The sequence below is a fragment of the Phaenicophaeus curvirostris genome, chromosome 16 (assembly GCF_032191515.1).
Source record: "Phaenicophaeus curvirostris isolate KB17595 chromosome 16, BPBGC_Pcur_1.0, whole genome shotgun sequence".
Lineage (NCBI taxonomy): Eukaryota > Metazoa > Chordata > Aves > Cuculiformes > Cuculidae > Phaenicophaeus > Phaenicophaeus curvirostris.
The window spans coordinates 5,570,249-5,597,634 of record NC_091407.1 but is presented as its reverse complement, the minus strand read 5'-3'; the positions used below and the strand labels follow the sequence as shown (position 1 = coordinate 5,597,634).

The following is a 27,386-nucleotide window of genomic DNA, read 5'->3' as shown; positions in this document are numbered from 1 at the left end:
CCTGGAGCCCATTTAAGTACTGGAGGCTGCTCTAAGGTCTCCCCAGAGCCTCCTCTTCTCCAGGCTGAACAACCCCAACTCTCCCAGCCTGTCCTCGGATAGGAGGTGCTCCAGCTCTTGGATCATCTCCGTGGCCTCCTCTGGACTCAATCCAAGAGATCCATGTCCTTCCTGTGCTGAGGACTCTAGAACTGGATACAGGGCTCCAGCTGAGGTCTCAGGAGAGCAGAGCAGAGAGGCAGCATCCCCTCCTTCACCTTGCACGTCACGCTTCTTTTGACGCATCCCAGGACCTTGGTTGGCTTTCCGGGCTGCAAGCTCACATCACCACCTCACGCTGAGCTTCTTATCCCCCAACACCTCCAAATCCTTCTCTTCAGGGCTGCTCTCCATCCCTTCTCTGCCCAGCCTGTCTTTGGGATTGCCCTGACCCACGTGCAGCGCCTCGGCCTTGTTGAACTCCACCAGGCTCGCACAGCCCCACCTCTCCAGGTGCCCCCCACTTCCCTCCAGCGCCGCACAGCTCGGTTGCCAGCAAACGTGCAGAGGGTGCCCTCGGTCCCGGTCTCCGGTGCCCGGGAAGGGGCGCCGAACGGCCCCGCCCGCTGCCCCTTCGGCCTCCCCCGTTCTCGCCCCGCCGGGCGCCGTCCTCGCCGCGGCCGCCAGGGGGCGCTCGCGCTCCGCGGCCGGGGAGGGAGGGGGAGGAGCGCCCTGGCCTCGCCTCCCTGCCGCGTGACTCGTTGCCATGGCAGCCGCAACCCGGAAGTGCCGCGCGGCGGAGGCCCGCGCTCGCTGCAGGCCCCGCCGCCGCCGCTCGGCCCGCGGTCCCCGCCGCCCCCGAGGCCTCCCCGCCGCCCTCCCGCCCCTCGAGGCCTCGCACCTGTCCCCTGAGGCCTCCCCGCCGCCCTCCCGCCATGGCCCGGGAGGGGGAGTTGGTAAGGAGCGGGCGGCGGCGGGGATGGCCGGTTCGTCCCCTTCCCCTCGGCAGCCGGGTGGGGGATTTGAGGCCTTTTGCCGGGAGCCTCCCGTGTCCTTTCCTTGCCTGTCGTAGGAGGCTCTTGTTGGGCCTGTTTTGCAGGAACAAAGGGACTGCGAAGGTTTCCAAGGGTTTGAGCGTTTTTGTTATTGCATGTTTATATCCCCGTGAATGTTTCGTTGTCTGGCATGGCTGTAATCTGGAGAGGGGCAGATTTAGACTAGACATAATGAGAAATTTCTTCGCGATGAGGGTGGTGAGGCCCTGGCACGGGTTGCTCAGGGAAGCTGTGGCTGCCCCATCGCTGGAGGTGTTCAAGGCAGGCTGCCCAGGGAGGGGGTTGAGTCACCTTCCCTGGAGGGGTTTAAGGAATAGGTGGACGAGGTGCTGAGGGACATGGTTTAGTGTTTGATAGGAATGGTTGGACTCGATGATCTGGTGGGCCTTTTCCAACCTGGTGATTCTGTGATTCTAAGGCCAGGTTGGATGAGCCTCGAGCAGCCTGAGCTAGTGGGAGGTGTCTCTGGCCGTGGTAGGGGGGTTGGAACTAGATGGCCTTTAAAGGTCCCTTCTGACCCGAACTATTCTATGATTCTGTCTCCTATCAAGACTGGACACTTTCCATATTCTCGGATTCATAGAATCATAGAATAGTTAGGCTTGGAAGAGACCTTAAAGATCATCTAGTTCCAGCCCCCGTGCCATGGGCAGGGTCACATCTCACTAGGTCAGGCTGCCCGAGGCCCATCCAACCTGGCCTTGAACATATCCAGGGATGGGGCAGCCACGACTTCCCTTGGCAACCTATTCCAGTGTCTCACCACTCTCTTGGTGAAGAAACTAACTGATATATCTGCTGTTAGGTAGAGAGATCTCCCTGAGTGATAAAAAGGCCTTCAAAATAACAAAACTAATTAGCATGCTGCAAGGAATAGTTCCTCAGGAAATTAAAAACTATATGGGATGATGTGTGAGATGTCTACCTGCTTGCTGGCACAGAAAGCTCTTTTTCTTGCACTGCTGTTGTCAATCTCTGCTCCTGTTCTGTCAGCCAGGGTTCTCAAACACACTTTGCACGGCTCTGCCTCTCACGGAGGCAAGTTGCATCTTTCCAGGAATGGTGCTGCAGCTGTGAGCTCCAAGTGAAAATGTTCTTTCTCTGAGGGCAACGTATAGTCAGATCACTTGAAAGCAAACTGGTGACTTTCCTTCTGCTGGGGATATGCTTACATTTCAGAAGGAGGGAAAGTTGCTGACTCAGTCTGAGGAAAAGTTAACTGGTTTTGATGCCTTGGTTTCCTTTTTTTTTTCTCAGCCTGATCACTCCTCCAGTTGAGTTTATGGAATGATGCCATAGCAAGGGAGGAACAAAGAAGTATTGAATAGGACAGATAGATGAGTTGCTGTATAGCTCTTACTGGTGAAGAAATTCATGCAGAACGAGCACCAGGGTTGATGGGGCTCCTGAAGGTTCAGCTGTTGTAGTGCCATGCGCTGAAGTGCATAATTCTTTGTGGCTTGAGTCTGCAGTGACTTGCACTTCTATCATGCAGAACGTTTGTCTTCAAGCAAATGGTGCTGGTTTTTGCAACGATGGTGATGGATTTACCCTTTGCGCCTAAACTTTATTCTGATAGTAATAGGGTGCAAAGTTTTCTGGACTTGCACCAATTACTTAGTAGCAAATGTCATAATTGATGTCTCTGTTTCCCAGGGAGATGAGAGCCTGTCTGTGATAACCTGTGAATCGGATGCAGAAATGGTGAGTTATTATTAACTGCACACTGTGGGTGAATGCCTTGAAAGGCCTCTCAGTGTGTTCTTGCGCCCAGCACATCCACGTGATGCCTCCTGATCAGTAAGATGCTCTTCAGAGAGGAGAGCTGACAATATTATTGCAACTCAGTTTGATTCAAAACCCTCCTTTAGGTTCAGATGCATTTCTGGCTTCTAAATTCACGGTACTGGGGGATGTAAATGATATTTGACTTCATTTTGCTGTTCTGTCAAGTTACAGGCCTCAGTAATCCCTGTACAGAGTTTTAATAAAGTTAAGAAAGTATTCCTTTTAGCTGAAAAGTTTTACAGATCAGGCTCTACTCTGTGATCATCTTAAATTTGCTGCTACTCATATTTAATACTGATGGGAATGGTCCTGGTGTTCTGAGCATAGACTACTTTTTATCTGTAGCATAAAGCTTAGGTAGGCACCACTTGAGTTCTGGTGAACATTGCTGTGGCCAAATCTGCGTATACTTAATGCTGCTATTTTTCTTTCTTACACAGAATATTTTGTGTTGTTAGAACAAATGATCTTCTCACAAAACGGAAATTGAAGCAAATTTTGAGATTACATGCTGAAATCTTTGAAGAGTGGAATCTTTTAAATACATAAAAAAATCTTTTTCTCTTCCAGAAGCTAAAGAAGAAAATCCTTCACAAGCCTCCAAAGTCACCAAGTAAGTGTTTCAAATTTTTCTCTTCTGCTTCTGTTATTGCAGAACAAGACAGATTTTTGGGACACAGGAACTGGGAGATTTACTTGAAACAACATCTTTTTCTGTGTAGAGTTATGCACTGGTGTGTACAGAGCACACCTATCTGAGATTTGTTTTGTAACTTGTGACATTAGACTCTTATAAGCTCAATATTGAAGTTTATGGCTTAGCTGTAAGTCTGAATTCTCCAGCATTAACTACTTTCTTCTCATGTTATCCCTTCTAACGGCAAGCATTCTGAGTTTCTCTTTGTCTTTTTCTTTATTGTGGGGATTTTTTTTCCTAGGTGAATGTCCCATTGCTCCATATGAGCCAGTATGTTCTATGCTGTTAAATTCTTATAAACCATAGGACTTTATCTGGGAGTACTGAAGCACATGACAGAAAGTATTTTTGTGACCTTGAGCATTTAAGGCAAGGCTGAATTTTTTTCTTTTATTATAGAGTCTCCGTACAGCTCTAGCACACAACTGTATCCTAAAAAAGCTGCAGTTTGGCGATCTCTGCAGGGAACAGGCAGTGCACATCTTGAGGGTGCAGCTGTGAAAAATCCAAGGCAGATGTGGTTGGGTTCAATCAAACAAGGTACTGGTATAGAAACTTTATCTGCATATATGGATAAAATTCAGTGTTGTGGGCAGCCTAAAACATATAAACTCTTAAAGATAGATTTGTCTTTGTTTATAGGCTACATAGGAAGTCATTTCACTATTATTTAATTTGGTGGTTGGAGTTATCTGATCTCGAGCATTGGAATTTATAGAGGGAATAATTAACAGCATCTGGAGCTTTCTATGTTGCATTTGCTCAGAATAAATCCACAAATATAATTCACAATTATCCCTGATTTTTGCACTTTTGCTCCTTTTTTGTTGGCAGGAATGAGCCATCCTCTAAAATCAGAAGCTGACATCAGCCATATGCGAACTAACATTTCTAGTAGCACTCCAGAATATTTGAAGGAAGCTCTAGGAATGAAGAAGCCAAAACATTCTCGTTCTTCCAGTAATGGTAAATATGTAATGGTGTGGTAGATAAAAGTTAATGATCTTGTTTCCATGTAAAAATGCACATTGCTTAAGATCTTGGCTTTAGTAAAGCAAGAGCCATTTCAGTTTAGCTTCTATTGAAATATACGTGTCAAAATATGATGCATGAGATTTCTGAGTTTTCTAAATTGAATACAGTTGGGGTTTCAGATTTGTAGGCAATGAATCAGTATTAGCTTTCAGAACTTTTTGCAAATTGCCATGCATTTGCAGCTGAAAACGTTGCAAATATAATATGGTTTAGTGGGCCAGCTGTAGACAATTTATTGTGACTTTGGAAAATGTAGTTTAGAAACCATTGATAGAAACCATCTGCTTGCCTGAAATTCTGTGTAATTGACTCCTTTTACTTCTTCTCTAGAAAGTGTTTTATCACGTGGTTGTGATAATAAAATCAGTTGAGTTTTATGAGAAAAGCAAAACTTAGAACTCTTACCCTGTTTTTCCTGAAGGAGAACTGTAAACTTAAAAATCCCACTTCCATCTAAAATTACACCTATACTGTTACTGGTAATACACAGTTTCTGGCAACTTTAAAAGATGATAGGGTTTTATACATCAGACATAAATAGAAAAATGTATCCTGGACATCTTTTTGAAATGTTTTGTAAACAATTTCTTTGTTGGGATGCGAAGACTGCAGTCTTCTGTCAAGTATGTTTCTTGAGATGGGTATTTCAATCTGGCACCAGAGAAAAGTAATTAGGAGAAGTTTGCTGTAAAATCTGGCAGAAATTTCATACAGTAACATTTCCATTTTGCCTCCATTTCTAAAATTAATTTCTTTGCCTTGTTTCCAATTTGGTGCTGTTCTAGATATTTTTCTTTAAATTTTTTAGCTCTTTCTGGTGAGCTAAAAACATCTCTTTCAGATCTGCTTATTTTATCTACTTTTTTTTTTGTAGGCTACATTCCTGGAACTCCTGACTACAAAGAAAAAGAAGATATGTATGATGAAATTATAGAACTTAAAAAGGTACAGTCTCTCCAATATTTACATACGAAGTCATAGTGTCACTCCTTCCACCTGCAGATGCCCAGGCCTTATTGGTTCAGAATTCTTTAGCATCTACAACTGGGACATCCACCAATTTTATTTTTTGCATTTGTACTGTAAGGCTTAACTATACTTGTGTCTGTTTAAGGCAATTTCATTGTTCTTATGGTGTGATAGATACTTCTGAGTGCTGGATGTGGAAGCCTTGAAGCATACCCAGTCCTGAGCCCCAGCCATGACCCTAGCTGGACACTGAAAAGGTTCATTGTATTTGGTTTCTTTGTTCCTCCACCTGCTGGTTTTTTTGTTGTTGTTTTTTGCCCTCCCCTGGCTGCTACCCATCACATTTTAACAATTTGTCAGTTGAGTTTAGTGCAGTTTATGAAAGATGAGGACTGGGCACGTTGAACACTAGGGATACCTATAGGCAGATATCTTGGTTGGTGAAGATTGTGTGAAGTTGCCTTTCTGTTAAACCTTTTCATTTTATCTATGGCCTGTCACCTCCGTTATGTAAGCCCTGGTGCAATGTGGTGGTGTTTTTCTTTTCTTTTGCTTCATCCTGATCATCATAATTGGATTGTTATTGACATCTAAACATGTTTCCATGTGAAAACTCAGTGTGTTTCTGTTTCTGAAATGTGGTTACAATTTTTCTCCCCTCTATTAGACAATACAAGCTCAGAAAAATGAGGGAGATCTAATGAAAACTAAGCTCCGTCGACTTGAAGAAGAGAACAATAGAAAGAATAAACAGATTGAACAACTGTTGGATCCTTTCAGGGTGACTATTTCTTGGGAGGATAAAAGTGGGGCAAAAGAGTGCTAAGCAGCGTGATCCTTCTCTTGTCTCTCTAGATTTCAGAACTCTGTGTAGCGTGATTGGCTTCTGAGAATGATGAGTTTGAATATGAGAGGTAGTTGGCTGGTGTGAAGGGATTTCAGTTTTGTGCTCACCATTCCAGCTCAGTTCAAAGAAAGATCACATCATGCTTTGCAAATAAGCTTATTTAGCGAAGATACTTTTAATTTCTGAATTAAAATTAAAATGCTGTCTCTTTAGAAGCCCACTTCCTGAATATTTTGCCTGAGAGTAGAAGAGAGTTGACCTCTTGCATGGTGACCAATGTGTGCAATCCTTACACCTGAACCAGGGAGCAAAAGATAAGCCTTATTGTCAGATCATACAGCTAAGAAGCATTTAGGGTCAGAATTAGAAGACCTGAATTTCACCAGATTCCTTATGGCTGTCATTTTCTGTGTGAAGATCTACATCTTGGGAGAAGTGTGCTAATATAAAAGAATGAGCTTAAGGACTTCAGAACTTAAGCTGTTGGACTGTGAAATGACTGTGGAGATGACTAGGTTAGGAAGTTCTGTGGAAAGAGCCAGCAGAATAAAGAAGCAAGGTGGGTCATTTGCTTTATCTGTCTTACCTTGCAGGGATCTGAGCTGGCACGAGCTTTGTCAGAAAAGAAGACTGATAATGGATGGGTAATAGTTTCTTCTTTACCTTTTACCTTCACATTTCCTGTTTTGCTTCTGCCAAGCTGAAACATTATGGGTTAAGCAAATAAAATTAAGAATGACTAAGCAATTGGGGAGTCACATATAACTGTTACTTTAGTCAGGTTAAATAAAACAGTAACAAAGATCTGGAGTTAACATTATTGTAGGGAGCCTTTGTCACTATATTGAATCTGCTTTGGGAGTATTTTCTCTATTGGCTGCTTTGAGTTTAGCAGGGTAATAGGCAGACTGGTTGTTATTTAATGATTGTACATAAATTAAGCTGGTTATGTTACCACAGATATAACTTAGGGATCTGATTTCATTAGTATTCTCTTTGTTACAGGATTGCATACATGCGTATGATTTACTAATTACCAAAAAATGGAGGAATAAGTATATCTGGTTAGGTACAATTTATAATGACAGGGCAAAATTATGGAGAAATACAACTTCTGCGAAGAGAGGGATTGTTCTAGGACTCATGAGCTCTTTGTTCTTTCTGTAGGTGGTTAGTGGACTAAAGCAGAAGATTCTCAAGCTAGAAGAACAGTGCAAGGAGAAAGACAACACTATTAAGTAAGAGCTTCTGGGGGTGAAGGCTTATATTGAATGAAATAACAAAGGGTATTTGAAATCTGTGATATTTTTCATCTGTATTCTTCTGTTCCTTAAAACATTTTAATGAACTCTGAAAATTTATTAGCAATTATGTCACCTGCCCATAAATTGTAAGCCAACAAGTACTTGTGTCTTTGCTGGTGTGACTGGATTATTTGTTTGTATTATTCTTTTTTCAGCAAATTCCAGGCAGACATGAAGAACACTAATTTGGAAGAAATGAGGATATCCTTGGAAACCTGCTATGAAGAGGTATGTCTGAGAGGTTCCTCAGTGCACGTAAGAGGAAGTTGCTCAGTTGTTGAGTCAAAGTATAAATGTATAAATGGAATGTTTTACATTTCGTAGAGCCTAGCTGCACCTGTCATTGGAATCCCATTTTCATAGATATTCTCATACCTCTAACTGTATGTACTGAAACCCCTTTTCTTTTCCTCTATGAGCTGTGTTAACCAAAAAGGGGAAATAAAGCAGCTAGCCTAAGTGTAATGTCTAGGTGTAAGGCAGTGTGACAGTAGCTGATTGTCAGTGATGGCATCATTGACTCTGCTACTCCCCAAAAGATCTTGTTTTTTTTTTTCACCTCATGGACTAGTGTGTTGTATTAGCAATGTCAGCTTCCACAACCAACTCCTTAATGGAATCTATATTTCGTATTTCACAGATTCATCGTCTCCAACTCCTCCTGGCAAAATCTGAGACTATGAGGAAAAAGTATGTTTAATTCTTTGAAGGCAAATGTTTGTGTGTACATGTTTGATAAATCACTCATATACTACTTTAACTGGTGGAAAACAGCTACATGGGAACAATTTATTTTGTCATTTAGTTTGCTGAATTTGCTTTTTGGTACTACTCTGATTAGCTTCACAGCTTTGGCATGTGTCTTATTCACACTTTCCCTTGTAGATAGATCATTTTGTGGATGTGGAAAAAATACTACAGCTATTTATAAAGTACCTGAAAGCTCTGAAAATGTACCTCTGTTAAATAAAATCCATCTTCCCCCACAATCGCACCTATTTTGACATCACTGGTGATTGAAACAAACTCACTAGATGTTTGGCGCTTTAATCTTGAGTCAGTTGGGTGTATTCTGCAAAGAAGGCATTTTGGAGTAAACATATTATTGTTCTGCAGTACAGAGGGGCAGATCCACAAGTCGGTAGCTTTTGTGAGCTATCCATGAGTGGCGCTACTAAGGCACTGTAAGAGAAGCTCGTACTAGTGCTTGTCACTAGCATGTGGGCATACTTGTATACATGGTTATGGGGTAGATGGTCTATAAAGGAAATAAAAATTAAAGTCAAAAGGTAAAGCTCCAGTAAGAGAGCAAAGTAAAAGCATCTTTGCAAGTGATTGTTCATCATGCTGAGAAGAGGGTGATAGTCTTGTGGGACTGGAAAATTTGTTACCAAACCACTTCAAAATGTGCTTGCCCTCCTAGCGTTAAGTAGAAGTAACTGTCTTAGTTTTGGATGTGATTATTTAGATTGATAGAAACATAGGAGAACTCTTTGTGGGTCATTATGTATACTAGTTGTGTTTCCCTAGTTCACCCTCTCTTGTGGATTGAAAACAGCAATTTGTTTTGTCGCTGTTTTAAAACAACCCATCTCTTTTGTCTCAGACACGTAGTGGCTGGCCTGTCAGAGCTGTAAGCCATCACAACCAATTTATTTACAGGTGAAAGGGAGTCATCAGGCCTCTTCCTTGTCCTTATTTATTCATAGCCTCAAAAAAGTGATGTGCAGTCTCTCTCCATTATGTTGCTGTCAGTCTCTACTTGAGAGGCTGAGCACTGAAATGATAAAGGATGTTGAAGGTCATGACTCTGGCACACAGAAAGAGTTATAGGATAGTGTTTCTTTCACAATGCTTATCTACATTATTTCTGGCTGAAGTGACTGGGATGTAGCTCCTCTTTTTCTGTGTTAATGCTGAATTCTTATTTATATGTTGAGCTGTAGTATCTAATTGTAGCTAGGAACTAGGCAACTTTTCAAGTCCTCTAAATGGTCTGTAATTCTTTCATTTAAGTTTTGATGAGCCTGAAATAATGGCACTCAATGATATGGTTGTGTTTTCTATAATTTCTGTTATTTCCCATTTTTGGTGGTGTGCTGTGTTTTATTTTTTTACTTTTTTTCTTCTCCCTCCTGCCTGGGACAGCTGTATGAGTAGTCATCAATGACATCTGGACAGCCTTATTTGTTTGGTTTTATGTCTTTATTTCCTCTTAATTTCCAAAAGGTAGATTAGATTCAGCTTTTCACTCTGATACCCTAATTGTAGACTTTGTATCCACCTTTACCTTGTAATTGGTGGGTGGGATGTAAGATTCCTTCACAAACTGTTCAGCAATTGTCATTGGCAGTGGCATTTGTCCAAAAGTAGAACCGTCAGTTACCTCAAAACTTTGTTTCCAGAACTAAGTTTTTAAGAATTTTCTCATAGCAATAAAGAACAAGTATTTAATCTCACTAGAAATCTGTTTTGTGAACAATCTTCACAACTCTGCACATCTAGAAGCTTAGATTTCTTCCCCCTTCTTTTAGAAAAATTAAAAAGGCAAAATCACTGTAATATATTTAAAAGTTTTAACACATAGCAGGCTGTCCCTTTTCTGATGCCTTTTATTCCCATCGCATCAATGTTAGCTGTATTCTTCAAATCTGTTTCAAATCTCATATTGATTGAAATGTTTCTTAAATGAAGAAAGAAATTTCTCTGGGGTTTACTTTCACAGGAGTAGATTCTTTTACATTAGAGCAGCGTTCTGTGTTGGATTTGTTTGAGAGTTATTCCATCTGTGTATAGCCCTCTCTTGCTCTCAATCTCCCATCTGTTTGTTAAGTGGAAGAAAGCAATTCAGAGCACGCAGGTTGGCTTTCTGTGCTGAACAGTTTTTTGATGGAGTCTCCCAACTGACTGAAGATAAGTGTTTTTGACTCAGAGGTCCATAGAGTGCTAGTAAAGCTTTATAAAGTTGGTTAACAAAACAGGTAGAAAACCAAATAAGTAAAACTCCTACAAGTGACCTTGTTGATGCATTAATGAAATAGAGTGGGGTAGGAAGTAAAAGTAATAAATGAACTTTCAGAGTCTCAATGTATCTTCTTTCCTTGACTCAAAGCAATTGTGAAAGTGTTGCGCAAGAAGGTCTTTGCATTTTTCCTTCCCCTAAAAGAATAGGTGACTCCTCAAGTAAAAATGTTGAAAAATGCTACTGGGGGAGTTGAGAGAGTTAACTTAGCTGACTTGAATAGGTGAGGCTCTTCCGCTCTTTTTAATACTGCTTCTTTGATCTCTGCCTTTAAGTTAACTTTCTGTCTTCACCCGATTTCCAAGTACAGAGGGCAGAGATACCCAAAAACGACTAAAGGCACTGAATGCTGCTGTCCTGAAATTATCCAGGAACATCAAGGAATTGCAGAATGAGAATCGGAGGCTGAAAGAAGATCTAGATCACGTGCTGAGCGATTCTTCTCCTTCCACTAAAAGAAAAAGTATGTGCTGACAAGTTGGTGAACCTGGGGCAAGGGATTTAGGTATGTTTGAAAGATGTGTTTGAGAGCAGGACCCTACCATGGTAGAAATAAGGAAGGTGAAGATTCAGGAAGGGCAAAGGTTAGACTGATAACTGTCTAATAGGAGTCTCTCTTTATGGCTTCTGGGTATGTTGCTCCAATCAGACCTGTTTCCTTTATTATTGCCCTTGAGAATTCTGGACTGGAATCACCTAAGGATTTAATGTTTCGCTGGAAAACTACTTTTCAGTTCTTGAAAACTGATGAATGTGAATGGTTCATGTTGATTTCTGAGCTAATTGGTCAGAAGTCAGATATTTAAAGATCATTCTCATCTTTTAATTGCTGCGTATTTTAAAGTTGGGGTTCAGAGGTCTTTAGACTTCAAAAAGCAAGAACAATGTTGACTCACTGATCTAGTTTGATGTTTAAATCTTCATTATTGTATTTAGATTATAATGAATGGAGCAAACAGAGGCTGCTGAGGCGGATTTCGGAATTAGAAAAAGTAAGTATTCATAATCATGTGGCCATTTTACCTGTCTTTGAGCAGAAAATGCAGAACCACTGGCTTGTGCTCAGGGCGTGTAGTGCTTCAGCCTTTTGCATTCTGGCTCATATGTGTAAACTGGTGTCTGTACCATGTGCCTTTCCTTCCTTTTTTCTTTTTCTCTTACTTGTTACCTATAGATGCATATTTTATAATTAACTTCCATTTGATCTGTTCTCATGGCCTATGTAAAATAATTCCATGCTAAATTTAATTTTCTTCTTTTTTCTTCTGTATTTTTTGTGTAAATTTATCCTGCTTAGAAAGTATGTGCCATAGAGAACACCAGGGCATCATCAGCAGAGAGTGAGTCATCACAGTTACTTGCTGTGTCGTCTTCACCTTCTGCAGACCTGGGTCATCCGGCCTCTCAAGAGGTAGACCACGTTGAGGAATGTCATCGCCTCCGAGGACTAGTGAAGAAACTAAGGAGTGATAGGAAGGCACTTCAAAATCTCCTACTCAATAAAGAGTAAGTGTGACTCATGTTTGAGATGATGTTCTTTTGCAGATGTGAATTATTTGTTTCCTATCGCATTGTGAAATGATGTAATAAGTCCTTCACGCTTCCAGCAAGAAAATGAATTTTGAGAATCCCTTCAGCTTGTATTTCAGAAGCTGCTTCAAGTCCTACTAGTGTTGTGAAATCACATTGCACAAAAAAAGTTAGTTGAGAGGATGGAAAATTAAAATATCTGCTTGTTTGTTACACATTTTTCAAGGCATATTTTTTTGCCAGCCACACTGAAAAGCCTTTGAAAGGTTATATGTCACTTTAGACAGCACTTCTTGCAGAATTTTGCCTTAAAAATTTGTCTTGTTTTTTTCAGCATGATGTGTTCTGATCTACCGCTTTTTGCATTTAAGCCTCCTTTCTGCCGTGTGAGGCACTGTGACTTCTTTTCTCCACAGTAGACAGTTGATTTGAAGTTTGTATGGCTTGGACTTGTTTGGTGTGTTGGTGCATAAGGGCAGGCAGGTTAATCTGATCATGAGCAGAGATGTGCACACAACTATGTGTTTTTGATAAGACACTGCCTCCTGTGTCAACTCGCCTCTGAACAAACACGAGAGCATGTGAAGGAGGCTTTTCTTTCTGGACAATGTATGCTGGCATTTTGTTTAAAAGGAAAAATTAAACACTTAGTTACATTGCAAATCTGAGTAAAGCAATTTTATTTAGAAGTTTAAACAAAAATCCCCTACTTTGTTAAAGTATGAATGTCAAGTATTGCTCAGATTTTCTTATACTCTTGTAGGTTAGATATCAAGCAGTTACTGCAGGCAAAGGCTGAAGTGGAGCTGGAGCTGCAGAAGTGGCAGAATAAGGTGGAAGAAAAGAGTACAGAAGATCAGACTTTAAGGTATCATATTTTGTATTAGTAGATCTTTCAGTGCCAAAAAAAGTTTTCTTTTCAAGAGGCTCAAAATCCATAGGAATTCATTTGAACTACAGGAGGCTGGGAATTCATTGGAGCAGAAACGTTTTATAGGGACGGAGTGAGTTACTGGGAGAAGAATTCTATAGAGTTGATTTAGAGGAAGTGGAAGACTAAGAAGTATAGTAAAAATAAGGATGAAATTGTAATGAAAATTAATAAGATAAATGGAAAAAGAAAGCTCAGAGGTATTTTTGACTTTTTACGAAAAATATTTAGTATCTTTACCTTACCTTAGCTCTTACTTCTAGACTATTGCCAATGTCATTCCGTTTACTTCATGTATTCTGTATAACTGTTGCTAATAACCCTGTGCAAGAGTTGTGAACGAAAAGTGATTTCATTATTTCTTTGTAAGAAAGAACTTTGCTACAGTTACATGTTTGTCACTCATCAGATCTAGATGCATTGTTAATGGTATCAAGGGCACCACTGTAACCTTAGGAGTGTTTGGGTGGTTCTTTTATTTTTCAGTTTTAACGTAAGGCTACACTATCACAACTTGAGAATTTTTTACATGTCTGTGCTATATGTATCATGTTATCCTGAGCAGTTTCCCACTTCAGCCTTTCAAAAAAGCAAACCAACCAAATCTTTTCAAATAGGTTCAGTATTTTCAAAGCAGGAAAACCATAAAATTTCTAGCTATAAATATCTTTGCTTTTCCAACCGTAGTGAAGAAATCCAGAATTTGACACAGAAAGTAGGGAACATGGAGTCAAAACTGGAGGAGGAGAAGACACAGATGACAGAAGATACAATGGAAAAGCTTAATGAGGTACAGACACGTTTTTGTTGGTGCATCTAACTTGCAAATGGAGCTGACAGTCTAAATAGCTTTGTCTTTTCAGAGAGGCATCAAATCTTGTAGAGATTCTAAGTGATTCAGAATCAACTTATTGCTAAGTTGTTTCAATAATTACCACTGCACTTTGGGGTTTGTTTTTGGAGCTGTTCTCCATGATTATCTGCCTCAACATCACTTTTTTCTTGTTTGGTGTAGAATGTTGCAGAAAGCTTACACTCTTAGGTGGTTGGGGTTTTTTTTGTCTTACTTTCTAAGAAAAAGAAGGGATTTGTGATTTTGCTTATTTCTTTTTAGAACATCTGAAAACATTAGCTAATTTCAGTCCAATTTTGTAGAGGGAGGAGGTCTTGTAGGAGTTGACAGCTAAAGGATAGAATCATGGGTAATTGTGCTCACTAGCAGAGAGGCAAAAGACAAAAACCCCTTTTCAATGATATTTATGCCGATTAGGTGACAACATATTTGAGTAAAGAATCAGAGAAAATGAAGTTTTTCTAGAGTTGAGGTATCCATAACCTCCTCTTTCTGGATTTTCCAGTAGCTAATAAATATAATTGTACATGTGTTAAACCTATACAGTCTTCAGTGGGGCTCTGTAATCAGTTGGGGCTTTTTTTCTGTGAAATATGACTGAGCTTGATTTCTTTGCAATCTTCCATCCCTCTGCCAAGTGTTTTTGTAACTGGCCAGTGAAGATGGATGGGCACTGCCAGATATGCTTTCAGATGCAATGTGGTAATGTTAATCTCATTTTACTAAAAACTAGTTTAAAAATATTACTGGGGATTTTGATAATTTGTACTTAAAAATAAATAGACCCTGAAATACTTGTAGTGAAAATATGAATAAAAATGTCCACTAGCTTAAGAGGGTGCTGGTTTTTGATACATTGTGCAATTCTTTAGATTTGTTTTTTGTGTGTTCTAGGCTGATGGATACTAGATGATGTTTTGAATACCAAATAACTTGAGTCTTTAAAAACAGCCAACAAATAGCTCCTTTTTTTCCTCTGCAGGCTATATATATACATTCTTGGCCAGTAACCATCCATTTATTGAAATGTTCCTATTATTTGTAATTATCGCTAAGTTCCTACCAATTTTTCGTTTTAATAACAGGTTGTCATTTTTAATATAACATGATCAGTTTGCTGAACTTAAGCCTGTAACTTAGCATTTTTAGGTTATAAATAAATCCTTTTCACAGAATCAAGAGGATTTTTTCAGAGTATGAAATATCTTGTTCTTCTGTGTAAAAATTTTACACCAACAAATTAAATTAGTCTTTTAAAATTGCTGTTAACTTTTGTTTGGCAAATGAGGTATGACAATTAATATGGGATAACTAGGAATCGAAAGGATCAGATGGTGAGAGGTGGAATATGCAGCCGCACCTCAGAAGAACTAACTGGAGCAAAATCTTGTTTTGTTTTTGGTTTCTTTCATTTTCCTGTAATGGATTTCTTCAAGATGGTAGAGTAGAGTTACACTAATTTACACAAGCTTTCCATCTTGTCAGTGTTGTGTGATGGCCAGCTCATTAGTAAACGTAAGGAGGTGATTATAAGGCCACAGTTGCCAGGATAAGACATTAGAGAGCTCCCTGGTTAATTAATACTAGTCTTTACTTAACAGTTGCAAAATTAGGTATCTTGACATTTATCCTCAGTCTGTCAACAACATTAAAACCATTTCTGATCAACAAAGCAGTAGGTTCCACTTTTGGAGCTTTTATTTCTCTATGCAGTGCTATAGCAATGGAAGTATGCGTAAACGAAAACCTTTCCATTCCCATGCTCTGCTAACAGCTAAAACGGAGACAGGAATGTGTTTCAGTGTAACAGTCATCTAGATGGTGATGATGAATTTGAACGTGACTAATATTCAGAACAGAGTTTCCTCTTTAACTTCCCTCCAACCTGCAGGTAGGACGAGCAACTCTGGTGTTGATTTTTCTGAGTCATTTGTAGCCTGTTTCCCTCACAGAATTCCAGCTTGCATCTTTAGTGTACTAAATGAAAGAATCTCTTTTGCAGTCATCACCAGTCTGCGCAGTTAAGGGCAAAGAAGATCACACGAAGGAACGAGCAGCCAAAATCATCCAGCGACACTGGAAGACGTATCGAAACAAGGTGAGATTGTCCTGTCAGGGAGCAGTGAGAACATCCTTCTCTGAGTCTTACTCTTGTTTTAGCATCTACAGTAAACTGCTGCCAGGCTCCCAGGAGCTGTAACAGGCCTCCCAGTATGATTCCTTACCACTATCTTCTCTTACACTGCTTTTTTTCAAGTCCTCCTTGCTGCTTCTTTTGCCTTTACTCCCTCCTACCGTGTTGTTTCTGCTGCAGGACAGCCAGTTCCTGAATGAGGGAGCCTGGGTGAGCAGAGTAACCGAGGAAGCGCAAAGCACTGCTTGAAGCAGCACTGCTGCTGTTGCCTCCTTGGAGTATGATTGAGAAGTTAAATTCCACTTGCAGAAATCCTCCAAATAATACGGAATGTGTTGAGTTACACTCAACTAGGACAAAATTATCTAGAAAAAAAGCATTGAGCTTCAATTTTGTTCTGTGGGCAACAGCATAATGCTGCTTTTTCCACATGTAAGATACATGGTGTGAGGTGGGTCTTCTAATAGCTTCTTAGGAAACTAAAGACAAAAGAACCATCCACGCATCTCTCAAAGATTAAAAGCTTTTTTTGCCTTAAATTTGTTGTTTGAGCCTTCAAAGGGAAGTTGCAACAGATATTTTCTGTGTATTTTAATTGTTCGATAAATTTGAAAAATCTTTATTAGATAAAGCTTGTATATATATGTGGTATTAATTTAGGGTTTTTTTTGTTTCAGAAAGAAGAAATTGCTCTGGATGAGGTGAGTGTCTTTTATGACATCCAACAAAAAAGTAACAGAGATTTAATTTGTATCAAAGCACAAATAAATAACTTCTATGTTTGAAGAGGATTTTATTGTGATATAAACTGTTGTACCAAGATCACGTGTGTTCTTGAGGTTGGCTCATGATCTTACTTCTGACGTCCTGGGCTTTGTTTGACATGTCTTGTCAAATAGTTCCCCCTTTGGTTTTATATTTTCTGTACGTGGTACCCTCTGCAAGACGAATATATTTGTAAATTTTGAACAAAATTTGATACAAATAGACAGGAAGCTTTATCTATATTAGATAATAATAATAATGCTTTCTTTTTCATTATGATGAGTCTTTGAAGAAGGAATTTGGAGACTTCACTCAGGAGAAACATTTGACTATTATGATGAAATTGATTTAGACAAACTTGTTGCTTTTCCATAAATGTTCTGCATGAAGATTTTTGTTTCTTATATTTGTTTCTTCCAGAACATTAAAAATCCTACTTTCAGAAAGCAGAACAAATTCTAATTGTGTGGCACAAACGTCTGCTCATCTAGTCTCTTTTTGTTGATTACCTTTTGGTAAAATACTGTAGGGAGGAGAGATCACCACAATGTGATCACCACAGTAGTCTGCCAGACTTGGCTTGAATTCTGATTGTACCAGAGCATCACAGAGCATACTGAATAGCCAGAATCTAACCTTGGAATAGAAGTATGTTGCTCTATTTGTGAAATAGAGGCTAGTGTTGGCAGCTAGAGCTTCACTGCATTTGATAGGATCAATCATGCACACCTCTTAGGTTGAATTTAAACCGTGGGGGTGTACGTCTTTGGATTGTCACAGACCGGGGATTCTCTGAGCTGCAGCAGAGGACCTGTGAAGTAATGAGGATGTGTGCGTAACTCCTAAATGTTAGAAAATATCAACACATCAAAGAGTTTCCATTGCACAGGGAACAGTTATTTTCCTTGTGTGCTTCTTCCCCCTGGACTTGTGTTTTAATTTATAACTGGCACCTTTCAAAGGAGCTAACATCTACTTATTTCTTCTTATGCCAGGGAGTTGTTATGCTTCAGGCAGCTTTCAGAGGACATTTAGCTCGACAGAAAGTGTTACTGAATAACAGGATGCGTGATGCAAAATCTCACAACAAGGTAATTGTTGGGGCAAATGAGTGTGCAGGCATCCCGTTTTGTTTAGTTTGCTGTGTAAAATACTGTACTTCTAGACTTAATTCTCTGAATCACACAGTGATGTTTTAATGCGTGATTTGGCTGCACCACTGTAATTCTAGAAAGATATTGAGCTCATTCCCTAACCTTCGTTTCCATCTTCTTTAGTTCAGTTGTTCTTAAAAGTAAACCTGTAACATCTCTGGATTATGGACTGCAATTAGGTCTCATCTGTTTTTCTGGTTCTTCGATCAGCTACTAACGTACCTTTTAGCTCTTTAATTTGGAGTGCTTTGGAACACTATACTTGAGAGCAACTGTTCACTGAATCATTGTAGTAATAGATGAACCTGTGTCACTGAAGTTCAGAAATATGACTTTGGAAAGCATCTTTGATGGATTGGATTGAAAAGTAAAGGAATCTTGCATGTGCCATGCTCAGCCAAAGACTTGTAGTCCTCTGTCATGTCAAATTTGCTCCACATTCCTTTGTTGTGAATTTCTCTAAATAATTTGCCAACTCATAGGAACGTTCTTTGAACCTTTAGCTAAATTTTAGTTAGTAATTCTCCATCAAGATTGTCCATCTGATTGCACTTTGCATGCACTTCTATTTCAGTAAACTGGCCCAGGTCTGAGTACTTGATACAAGAAGAAGATATATCCATCAGAAAAGCTGCTTTCCTCCTTTGACTTCGAAAGGTTTCTTTTGAAGGAAACCTTTCAAAGGAAAATAAATGAGCTTTCCTTGCAGGTGTCTACTCTTTCATTAATAGGATACAGATGCTTCAAAGCTTGTGTGATGAACAGATTTGTATTTCCTGCTTTAGTATTTTATTTAGTTTTATAGAACCTTAAAGGTGGCAGACCAAAAGGTGGAAATATTTGCTCTACTACCTTCTGTCAAGTTTCTGGGCAATCTGTGAAAGGTCAGTTTTCTTTAATCTGATGCTTTGCAGATCTCCTGCACGTCTCCTGTGTTGAACTCCTTGAACTTGTCTTCTGATTGTGGGGAGAAAGATGAGCCTGTGACATTCATCCAGTCCATTTTCAGGGCTCATTTAGCACGCACAGCACTGCTTGAGGAGAGGTAAGTGAAAAATAGATATTTCTGCAACTTGCAGTAGCAAAATTGTTTTTATTACAGGAGAGGAGTCACACTTTCTAGAGTTCTAGTGTGGATTCCTTGGCAGAAAAGGAGGATAAGGCCATTGTTCCAACAAAGGCAAAGGAGAGTTTGCTCATGAGAAAATCCAAAGGGTTTCTTTTTGCAGCAGTAGTCTTCCCATATCCAGTTTCATGTTCTGTTCCATAGCAATGGAGAAAAGCAAAGTAAAGTAATCACTCTTTGGAAAAAAAAAAATTAAATTGCAGTTGCTGTCAAACTTGATTGCTGGTTCACTCACTTAATGTAATAGAATCTCAAGCACTGACACGTAAAAGTTAAGGTTTTTGTGGATGAAGAACAGGGAAGAGGTAGATTACCACTTTGCATGCAGCCTAGTAACTTAGCTCAGGAGGAACACAGTGATTTGCTTACTGCCTAGGTTTATGGTGACTGTCTGGAAAAATACTTCCTTTCTCTCCAGGGTTTAGTGCTCTGACAGTCTTTAATATTGGCTGTCATGGTTACAGGGAGAGTTACATAGTTGTTGCCTCGCTTTAGTGTCTGAGTTCACTTCTACAGGCGATAAGCTTTTACCTCTTGGAGGCTAGCAACACAGGAAACTTCTGCATGCCCTCTGAAGACAGACCACGATTCCCAGTCCGTGCTTCATGCTGTGCAGTATGTCTTTTTGCAGGCCATCTGTGTCCAGCGCACCAAGTGAGAAAGCAGATTCTGCAGGTTACCTTACAGAGAAGAAACCGGTCTCAGCAGCACTCCAGAGACTTCCTTCAGTCTTCATGTCATCTCTTCCCGGTAATTTCGCTTCCCTCGGTGTTCAAAAGTATGTCAGTTTTTGGGTGGGTGCGCACAGAGTTTTGTAGAGATCGTCTACACACACAGAGACATCTGTAAATGTATACTTGTACTCTGTGTGTGTGTCTTCTTTTAAATTGATGACATGCTGCTTATACTGGCAAATGCAACCCCTTAAATAAAAACTAAAAGCTTTGGCACTATTGGTACCAGTTTCCCCACAGTGCTTTGCCTGTCTGTCACAGCTGTGGTTTGGAAGGTCTCTCTCTGGTGTGAGCAGTAATTATTCAAGGAACATGGAGTTCCCCTGCATTGACTCTCTACTTCATTTTCAGTCCCCCCAGCCCTGTAGCTGCAGTATGGTACTTTCCACTACATTTTGGGCCCAAAGCCATAGACAAGCCAAGATCGTTTTCACTGTCCTGACTTATTTTCTGAAGGGGGCAGACATCTGGTAAAAAGAAGCATCCTAGCCAGCCGTGTGTATTTAGTCACGTTTTTTCAGCAGTCTTCAGCTGCTGCAGTAAGGGGAAAAATGAAGTCCTGGATAAACTTGCCAACTAGTACTGCTATAACGCAAACTTGAAGAATGTCCGCCTGCCCTTTATGGCTCTTACACCCTTTGGTTTCCTTCTTGAGTTCTTCACTGTTGCCTGTGAGAAGAAGAGCGAAAGCCAAAGAGGCTTTTAAAAGTATCTTAGAAGTACTGAGTAGGAAAGGCAAAACAACGATGCAGATAAGACAGCCCTAAACATGTGGCTTTGAAGGAGTTAAAAATTAACTGAAAAAGATTTGTTCTATGCAGAGTGGGATATTTTAGGCTTTTGTGGGCCAGCTGGAAAAAGAAGAGCAACTTTGAGTGTGACCTCAGAAACACTTGTTTTTTGTCAGTGAAAAGCTGACACTCTCTGTGGACTTACTCAGCTTGCTGTGAGCAGCTGAGGCCGTTTCTCGAAGATATGATGTGGGGAATGAGCCAGATTTGCAAGGGCTGTGAATACAGATTCTACGGTTCTGTGATTCTATAATACTGCTCTAGTCACTCTGGATACAATTGTTAGCTTAATTTGAGGCTTTTTTTAAATCATAATGAATTTACATATAACCCTTAAGTCCAGTCAGTGCCTACCCCTTCACAAGCACAAAGAAAGCTGTCACTCTGAAGATGAAGACAAGAAAATCTCAGACATCAAACACAGGATATAATCAAGAGTAATTTAGACAATACTAAGCTATTTCATATATAGTGTCTGTTTATTGTTGGAGTGGTGTCTTCTAGATATCATGCCTGCTTTTAGAAGTTCTCTTTGCTCATCATTATCACCAGAATTACTGGCTCATAAATCTTCCTGCAAAACTCTTATGTTATTTTACTGATGCCGACAGTTTACTGACATCTTACTGATGCCGAGAAGAATTTCACTGAAGTAGAAAGTCATGTGTGTGTGTTTGCTTCTGTAGGTTGAGGTCAATGTAATGGCCTCCCTGCATTCCTCCTCTCCATTCACAGCCTCTCTGTCACTCACTTTCTGTTTCTGGACTGGTTGTGGTCCCCTTTCTTTGTTCCACATTCCAGTTGCTGTGTTGCTCTTGCATACCAGGAGGTTTTTTTCAGTTGTTTTACTGAGATCTATGGCATGTCTGTTCTTCTCCCCAAATAATATTCTCTGTGCACCCTCCATTTTCCCTTTCATTTTGGTGCTAAAGTCTCAGCGTATGGCTTCTTATTTGTCTGCTTCCTCTTTCAGCCACAGGTCATCTTGATTTGTTTTCTTCTCTGGGAGACAGTGTTTTCAGATAATTGATATTTTAAACTGAAAAATAAGCAGACCTGAGGGGAGAATATTGTGCTAGAAGTATTAATAGCTGAGGAGAGGATATTGTGCTAGAAGGTATTAATAGCTGTTATCATTTAGTTCATATATCTCTTGCAAAGGGGATACAGACTGATGGTTCTCTTCATCAGATGTTAGGAGCCTTGTATGTATCCATTTTGTCCCTCTGATTTTCCAGTATTTACTGGAATCATTATTTGTCTACCTGTTCATGCCCTGAATATTTCTTCAAATGTTGGAATCCATGGGATGCGTAGAACTACGCACCCAGAAAAAGAGCAAAGAAGCAACGAAAGGAAAAAACCAAACCATGGTGTAGTCACCAGTTTTATTGTCATTAAGTAGGGTAGTACAGCATGTGAATAGTATTTATGCTGCTTTACAGATCTAAGGATGAAAGACAGTCACTGAGAGCTTTCAGTCTTTTTTTCATTCCTGATTTCCATTTCCTGCCTCTATGTCTGACTGAAGCTCTCATTCTGGCTTTTTTTGCTTAGCGTAAGCTAGCTTGAGTCTGTTTTTCCTTTACTGGCCATCTAATAATATTTATTTTTATGACCTGAGATGACTTCAGTATTGAATTGCTTTACTTTGTGGTGTGTAACCTCTTGCAAAGGTTTAAAGACAGTAAGACAAATCATGTGTTGTCAGTATGTCAACTCAACGCTTGCCATGCATGCTCTTTCATTAAAGAGGAACAGGAATATTTATATGGAGGGAAAGATAGGCCAGAGGTATTCATAACTGTAGGTAATTCTGCAAGCTTAATGGCTTAGAGAATATTACACTTCCCACGAGGGCTTGTTGTTGTCAATGTTGTTTATTGATGACCTTGTTTCCTTTGTAATTATTTCAGCCAGGTCCTCTGAGAAGCAATCGCAGCTTACTCCTTCTCTGTCTGTGGATGAAGCTCACTCAGACGACTCTGATGATATTGTCATTGTCTCTCCTTTGTTGCAGATGAAGAAAAACTACGCTCGCTTTTAAGTTTTGATAACAGGTCGTGGTGATCTCGAGTTATTCGATTCACAAACAAAATAGAAAAAAGAGGGGAATATCAGCCCCTTTTTAGTGACAGTTGTCATTATTTCAGCTATGAATGAGTAGTTGTCTGATAAGCTGTCTCTGCAGACTGTGGCTAACGCCACTGACTGTTAGCCTTATCCTCCTGTTACGCAGACAGAGTATGGATTTAAAAACTAAAACAAAATACTTTATTGTTTGGTCTCACAATGAGAATTGTAAATTCAGTTGCCACATTTAAATGAAAGTGATAAGGCCTTAAGCTATTTCATGTCAAACAAGGTTTTGTTTCAGGTCAACTAAAATACTTCATTTAATCGGAAAGTGATTAATGATGTGGCTCTGATTTTCAGCCTGTGTATTTGAAGAGGAACAGCTTGTATTTGTTACCAGGACCTCTCTACTTAAAAATTTTACTGTATCACATTTTAATATGTTTTGTTTATTTTTAAACCAAATGTTTAGAGTCTGTGCAGTCCTCGTAAAGGCCATTTCTTTATTGTAGGGCTACTCTAGGCCTACTGTATCAGCAGGTTTTTGTTATTTATTGCTTTTTCCAAGTATACTTGCTGTCACATGCATAGTATCATTTTGTATTTGCAATGTCCAATCACGTAATCAATTTTTTGTGTTTGTCAGAGAAGGTGCGTAATAGTAGGAGTGCTCTGTGAAGAGTGTCCGTGTGACTGCTTTTCCTGCTAATGTATCACAAATATGAGTGGATTATGCAAGGTTGTCACTAATACATGAACATGTTTGATGTAGATGATGCATGGCTTCATGTCCTGTTTTAGCCTAACTGTCTGAAAATTTCACCCAGCTAGATTGCTCATACACTGAGCTCTAAGGGGTTTCAAGTCTAATGCTGCTTTGCTGTTGTTGATCTCTCTTCTCAGTACTAGTTCCCATGTGCACATATTATATATATACACCATGAGTGCACATTAAGTATAGTCACAGGCTGTGAGAGGGATCACAATATAGAGCCATCGTCTGTCATTAGGTAAAACTACAGGGATGACTGCTGGAAAGCACGTGCACTCCCAGTTCTGTTCCAAGGGATAGGGATTTGGATACAGAAAACCTAACCCATGCACTTTGGTTTGGGAACAGAAGTGGTAGGTTGGATTATAATATCCAAAAATAACACTTGAGAATATTGTTGTTCATAGAAGGACCAAAGACACAATGGGCTGAGGAGAATACAGTCAGAGGGGTCCTTTACGCACTGTACCCTGGAAGGGAGGACGTTGTAGGTCCTGCTATCATGCCGACGTTCTTTATAGGCATTACAATGTGTGGGGGTTTTTAAGGTGAACCAGATAAATTATATGATATTTACTGAAAGAAAAATTTAATTTTACAACCACACAGTGAATTCTTTGTGAAGACTCTAATGGTTTCTTGGTCATCAAGGAGTAATAAGGACTCCTGTAAACAGAAAGCACACTTTTAAATATAAGATTTTTATCACTTTTTTGCTCTTCTTTTTTAAATTAAAAATCAGTCACCACTGTTTCACAGAATACTAATAAGTCAGAGCTGTCTCGGTTCTCTGATTTCAATGAAGCACTATCTGAGGCTTATCGTAGTTCATGCCAGTACTTGCAGCCAAAGAGAAACTGGATGGCTGCAGCACAATGCAGCTGATTTCATTTAATCCCATCAGTGGAAATGCTGCCTGTGCTATTTCCAAAGGCAGTTTTGGGAGCTCTCCATACCCAAAGCAGTCTGAAGAATGTCATTTACACTCCCATGGGGTAAATTTTTCCTGCTGGTACTTCAGTCACGTGCCTGTCATCTGCAGAAAGAATAAAAAAATATATAAAATAAAGGAATAAAAGGGATGGCTTCTTGGCAGAAGCTGAGACCTGCTTCCCACGTTTTCTGGAGGTCGTGTTATTAAAGAGTCATTTTGACAAACAGAAGCAGAGCCATAGTGAGTTGTTTATGTATAATATTTCCAGTCTGTAACTGTGATCCTGTCATGGATACCTCCAGGGAGTAACTAGAGCTGAGAACTCTAACTCATTAAGGGGAGAGTAGGTAGTGTGCCAGGACAAAGACTGATATAAAATACCTACCTAGCTGTTATCCTATAAGGAAACACTTGGACAGCAAATATATTGAAGACTGCATTCTTTTACTTTCCTGTGCTGTAATAATCAATATGAAAGTATTAGGAAGTAAATAAAGACCAGAAAGATTTGTGTTGTAGCTGAGCACGTGACTAGCAGTGGCACACAAATAGGCAGGTTCTGGGACAAAGGAAAGATAGTATCTTGGTATGACCTAAAGGCACAGACAGAAATCGGAGTGAAAATGGGCAAACGTTTTCTGGGACAAGTGAAAATGCATCTAAACAATTCTGTGATTCTATGAGAGGAGCTGTAGTTGGCACTGGGTTTCATTCTGTGGTTATCTGTCTGAATGCCAGCACCTGTAAATCTGGGAAGTATGGAATAGTGATGGAAGAAAAAAATTAATTTTGGAATCAATTGCGTTTTTCCTTAACAAGGAGCAGAGGACGGTAAAAATCAGTGTGGCTCAAGCTTGAGAATATAGAACGAAAAGAAACATATTCAGTGTCTGAAATATCAGTCTTCTGCAGAAAGAAAATACATTTTCTGTAGTAACCTTGTGGAGGCGTCAAGGTCTTGAATGAAAATTAAACTCCACTGTAACCTGCATAATCTACCAGCACACTTCCCATTCTGCTGATACGGGTTAATGTTGCCTGCTTTAAAACCTTTTGCAATTTACAGTAGAGATCATGTGTGAATAGAGGGTTCTGACTTTCATGGGGTGTTATCACTCTTGATCTCCTTTTGCCCTTAAGTGCCTATGCCTGTAAATCTTTGCTGAGGCATCAGGACCTGAAAACTGTATTGTTTTCTGGGTAGCTATAAAAATAATCCCTGCACAAGCAACTTTTAATATAGTTGAAATGGAAAAGGATTAATCCTGCTATCTGAAAGTGCCATTAATTTTAATGATCTTTTTAATATTTAGAACTGTGCAAGTTTCTTATGTAATTTATTTTGGGATCTTTTAAAAGTGTGCAGTGTGTTTTCTCCTAGTTGTTGAAATTTCAAATAAAGTTGAAATTTGCAAATGATTTGTTCGTGCATTCCTGCTGCAGGTGCTGTGTTTGTGTTCCTGCTCTGGCCTCTGCTCCCTGCCCTTCATGTTTTCCTTTTGCACCTAGGCTGACCCATTACTTCTGACTCTTTTCCTGAGCTGATGGCAACAAGGCAGCTCTTAAAAATGTGGAACTGAAAGAGGTGATGGGTTTTCGCTTTCAGTCTTGGCTTCAGGTGTTTTATTCAGAAATGAAAACTTGTTATGCAGTTCTATAATGAAAAGTTGTGCCTTTTTCTCAAAAGTAACTGGTTTTGTGCAGAGTACAGCAAATTTCATTTATGCCTTTTCATCTGTTGTTGTGCTCTGTGCTTGTTGGTTGCACCAGTCATGCTTCCCAACCCAGTGAAATTCAGATAAAAGATGCAAAATGAGTAATTGTAGTAATTGTTCATGCCTAAATACATTATTGATGAATACTTCTCAGAAACCTTTTGTAGGAATGGTGTGGAATGGATAACCAGCATTTGAACTTGCTAGGGCCACAGAGCTCTCCCTGTGTGAGGGTTTGGTGGTGCTGCAGATAGGCAGAGGATTGAGTGTGTATCTTTTCTGGTCTCCAGGAAAGCATTCACGTTCCTCCCATTGAATCTGTGTATAAAGAAAACCTCCCCTCTCACGATGTTGCTCCGGCTGCAACAGCTCCACTAATACTTGATAGGGGTTTTGCCAATGTGCTGCAAAGACACTTTGCGCTCCGTGCCACATAAGCCCCTTTAGGGCTTCTGTTCTTGGTAGTGCAAATAAATGTATCATAAAATCTTGATGCTCAAAATGGTCTGGGAAGAACTATGAGGGGCACCGTGCTGTTGTAAAGGGCTGTCTTATCTCCCTTGCTGTCAGCCAGATAATATCACACTTGGATCTTGCTCCTCTGCCCCTCCTCAGTCCATCGGCTCTGCAGAGAAGAGACTTTGCCTCTAGTTATATGCACAGAAAATTAGAACAGCTTTTACTACATGAGGATTGACCGTGGATGCCTGTAGTACAAGTTACAATATTCTGTGCAAACATTACTTAGCATTGTCATTACCTAGCAAAAATCTTATTTGTATATTATACAAATTGTGGCAGAACCTTCTGTTTATCTAACCTGGATTTTTTTTCTGAACAGGCTTTCTATAATTTACACACAGAATTGGCAGTTTTCTTCCTTCTCCAACAGATATTTAATAGTCATGTATTGCATTTCTATGCTGGTAAGCCTTCGTTATTATACAAAGTGTACTAGAATGTTGTGAAGAAATATCTTAAATAATTAAACAGAAACTATGAGTGACAAAACAAACGAACGAAGTGCAATTTGAGCTCTGTTATTCTTTCCTTTTTGTATTCACTTATTTGCTAATTTGCTGAACTGACTGAACTGCAATGAGTCTGTCTGTGATTAGAGAGAATTTGCCAAGTTCCTTTGTAATTGTTTCTTTGCAATTAACTAAATAATAGAA

General features: G+C 39.8%; 1 protein-coding gene across 3 annotated transcripts; it reads left to right on the top strand.

Moving 5' to 3' along the window:
- Positions 1-870: 870 nt before the first annotated feature.
- Positions 871-27,386, top strand: IQCE (IQ motif containing E). 3 transcript variants are annotated; one of them, XR_011338610.1, is made up of 23 exons: positions 871-935; positions 2,691-2,738; positions 3,393-3,435; positions 3,919-4,059; positions 4,354-4,485; positions 5,429-5,499; positions 6,191-6,304; positions 6,964-7,014; positions 7,538-7,608; positions 7,830-7,902; positions 8,315-8,364; positions 11,002-11,159; positions 11,633-11,688; positions 11,994-12,202; positions 12,990-13,094; positions 13,845-13,947; positions 16,013-16,108; positions 16,822-16,845; positions 17,905-18,000; positions 18,978-19,108; positions 19,806-19,939; positions 22,631-26,081; positions 27,053-27,386. XR_011338610.1 is itself a non-coding variant. In XM_069870456.1 (22 exons), the coding sequence occupies exons 1-22, from the start codon at positions 915-917 to the stop codon at positions 22,759-22,761; spliced, it is 2,043 nt and encodes a 680-aa protein (XP_069726557.1). In that variant the 5' UTR covers positions 871-914; the 3' UTR covers positions 22,762-27,386. The 3 variants fall into 3 exon arrangements, 2 of the variants coding, with proteins under 2 accessions (XP_069726557.1, XP_069726556.1); XM_069870456.1 differs by having other exon boundaries at positions 19,821-19,939; positions 22,631-27,386; XM_069870455.1 differs by having other exon boundaries at positions 22,631-27,386.

What these genes read in the sequence shown, in the direction of transcription:
- IQCE (XM_069870455.1), top strand. Translation starts at nt 915, where the DNA reads ATGGCCCGGGAGGGGGAGTTG. An exon ending in ATGCAAAATCTCACAACAAG is followed by an intron (nt 18,001 to 18,977) that starts GTAATTGTTGGG and finishes GATGCTTTGCAG; the next exon opens with ATCTCCTGCACGTCTCCTGT. An exon ending in CTTCATGTCATCTCTTCCCG is followed by an intron (nt 19,940 to 22,630) that starts GTAATTTCGCTT and finishes TAATTATTTCAG; the next exon opens with CCAGGTCCTCTGAGAAGCAA.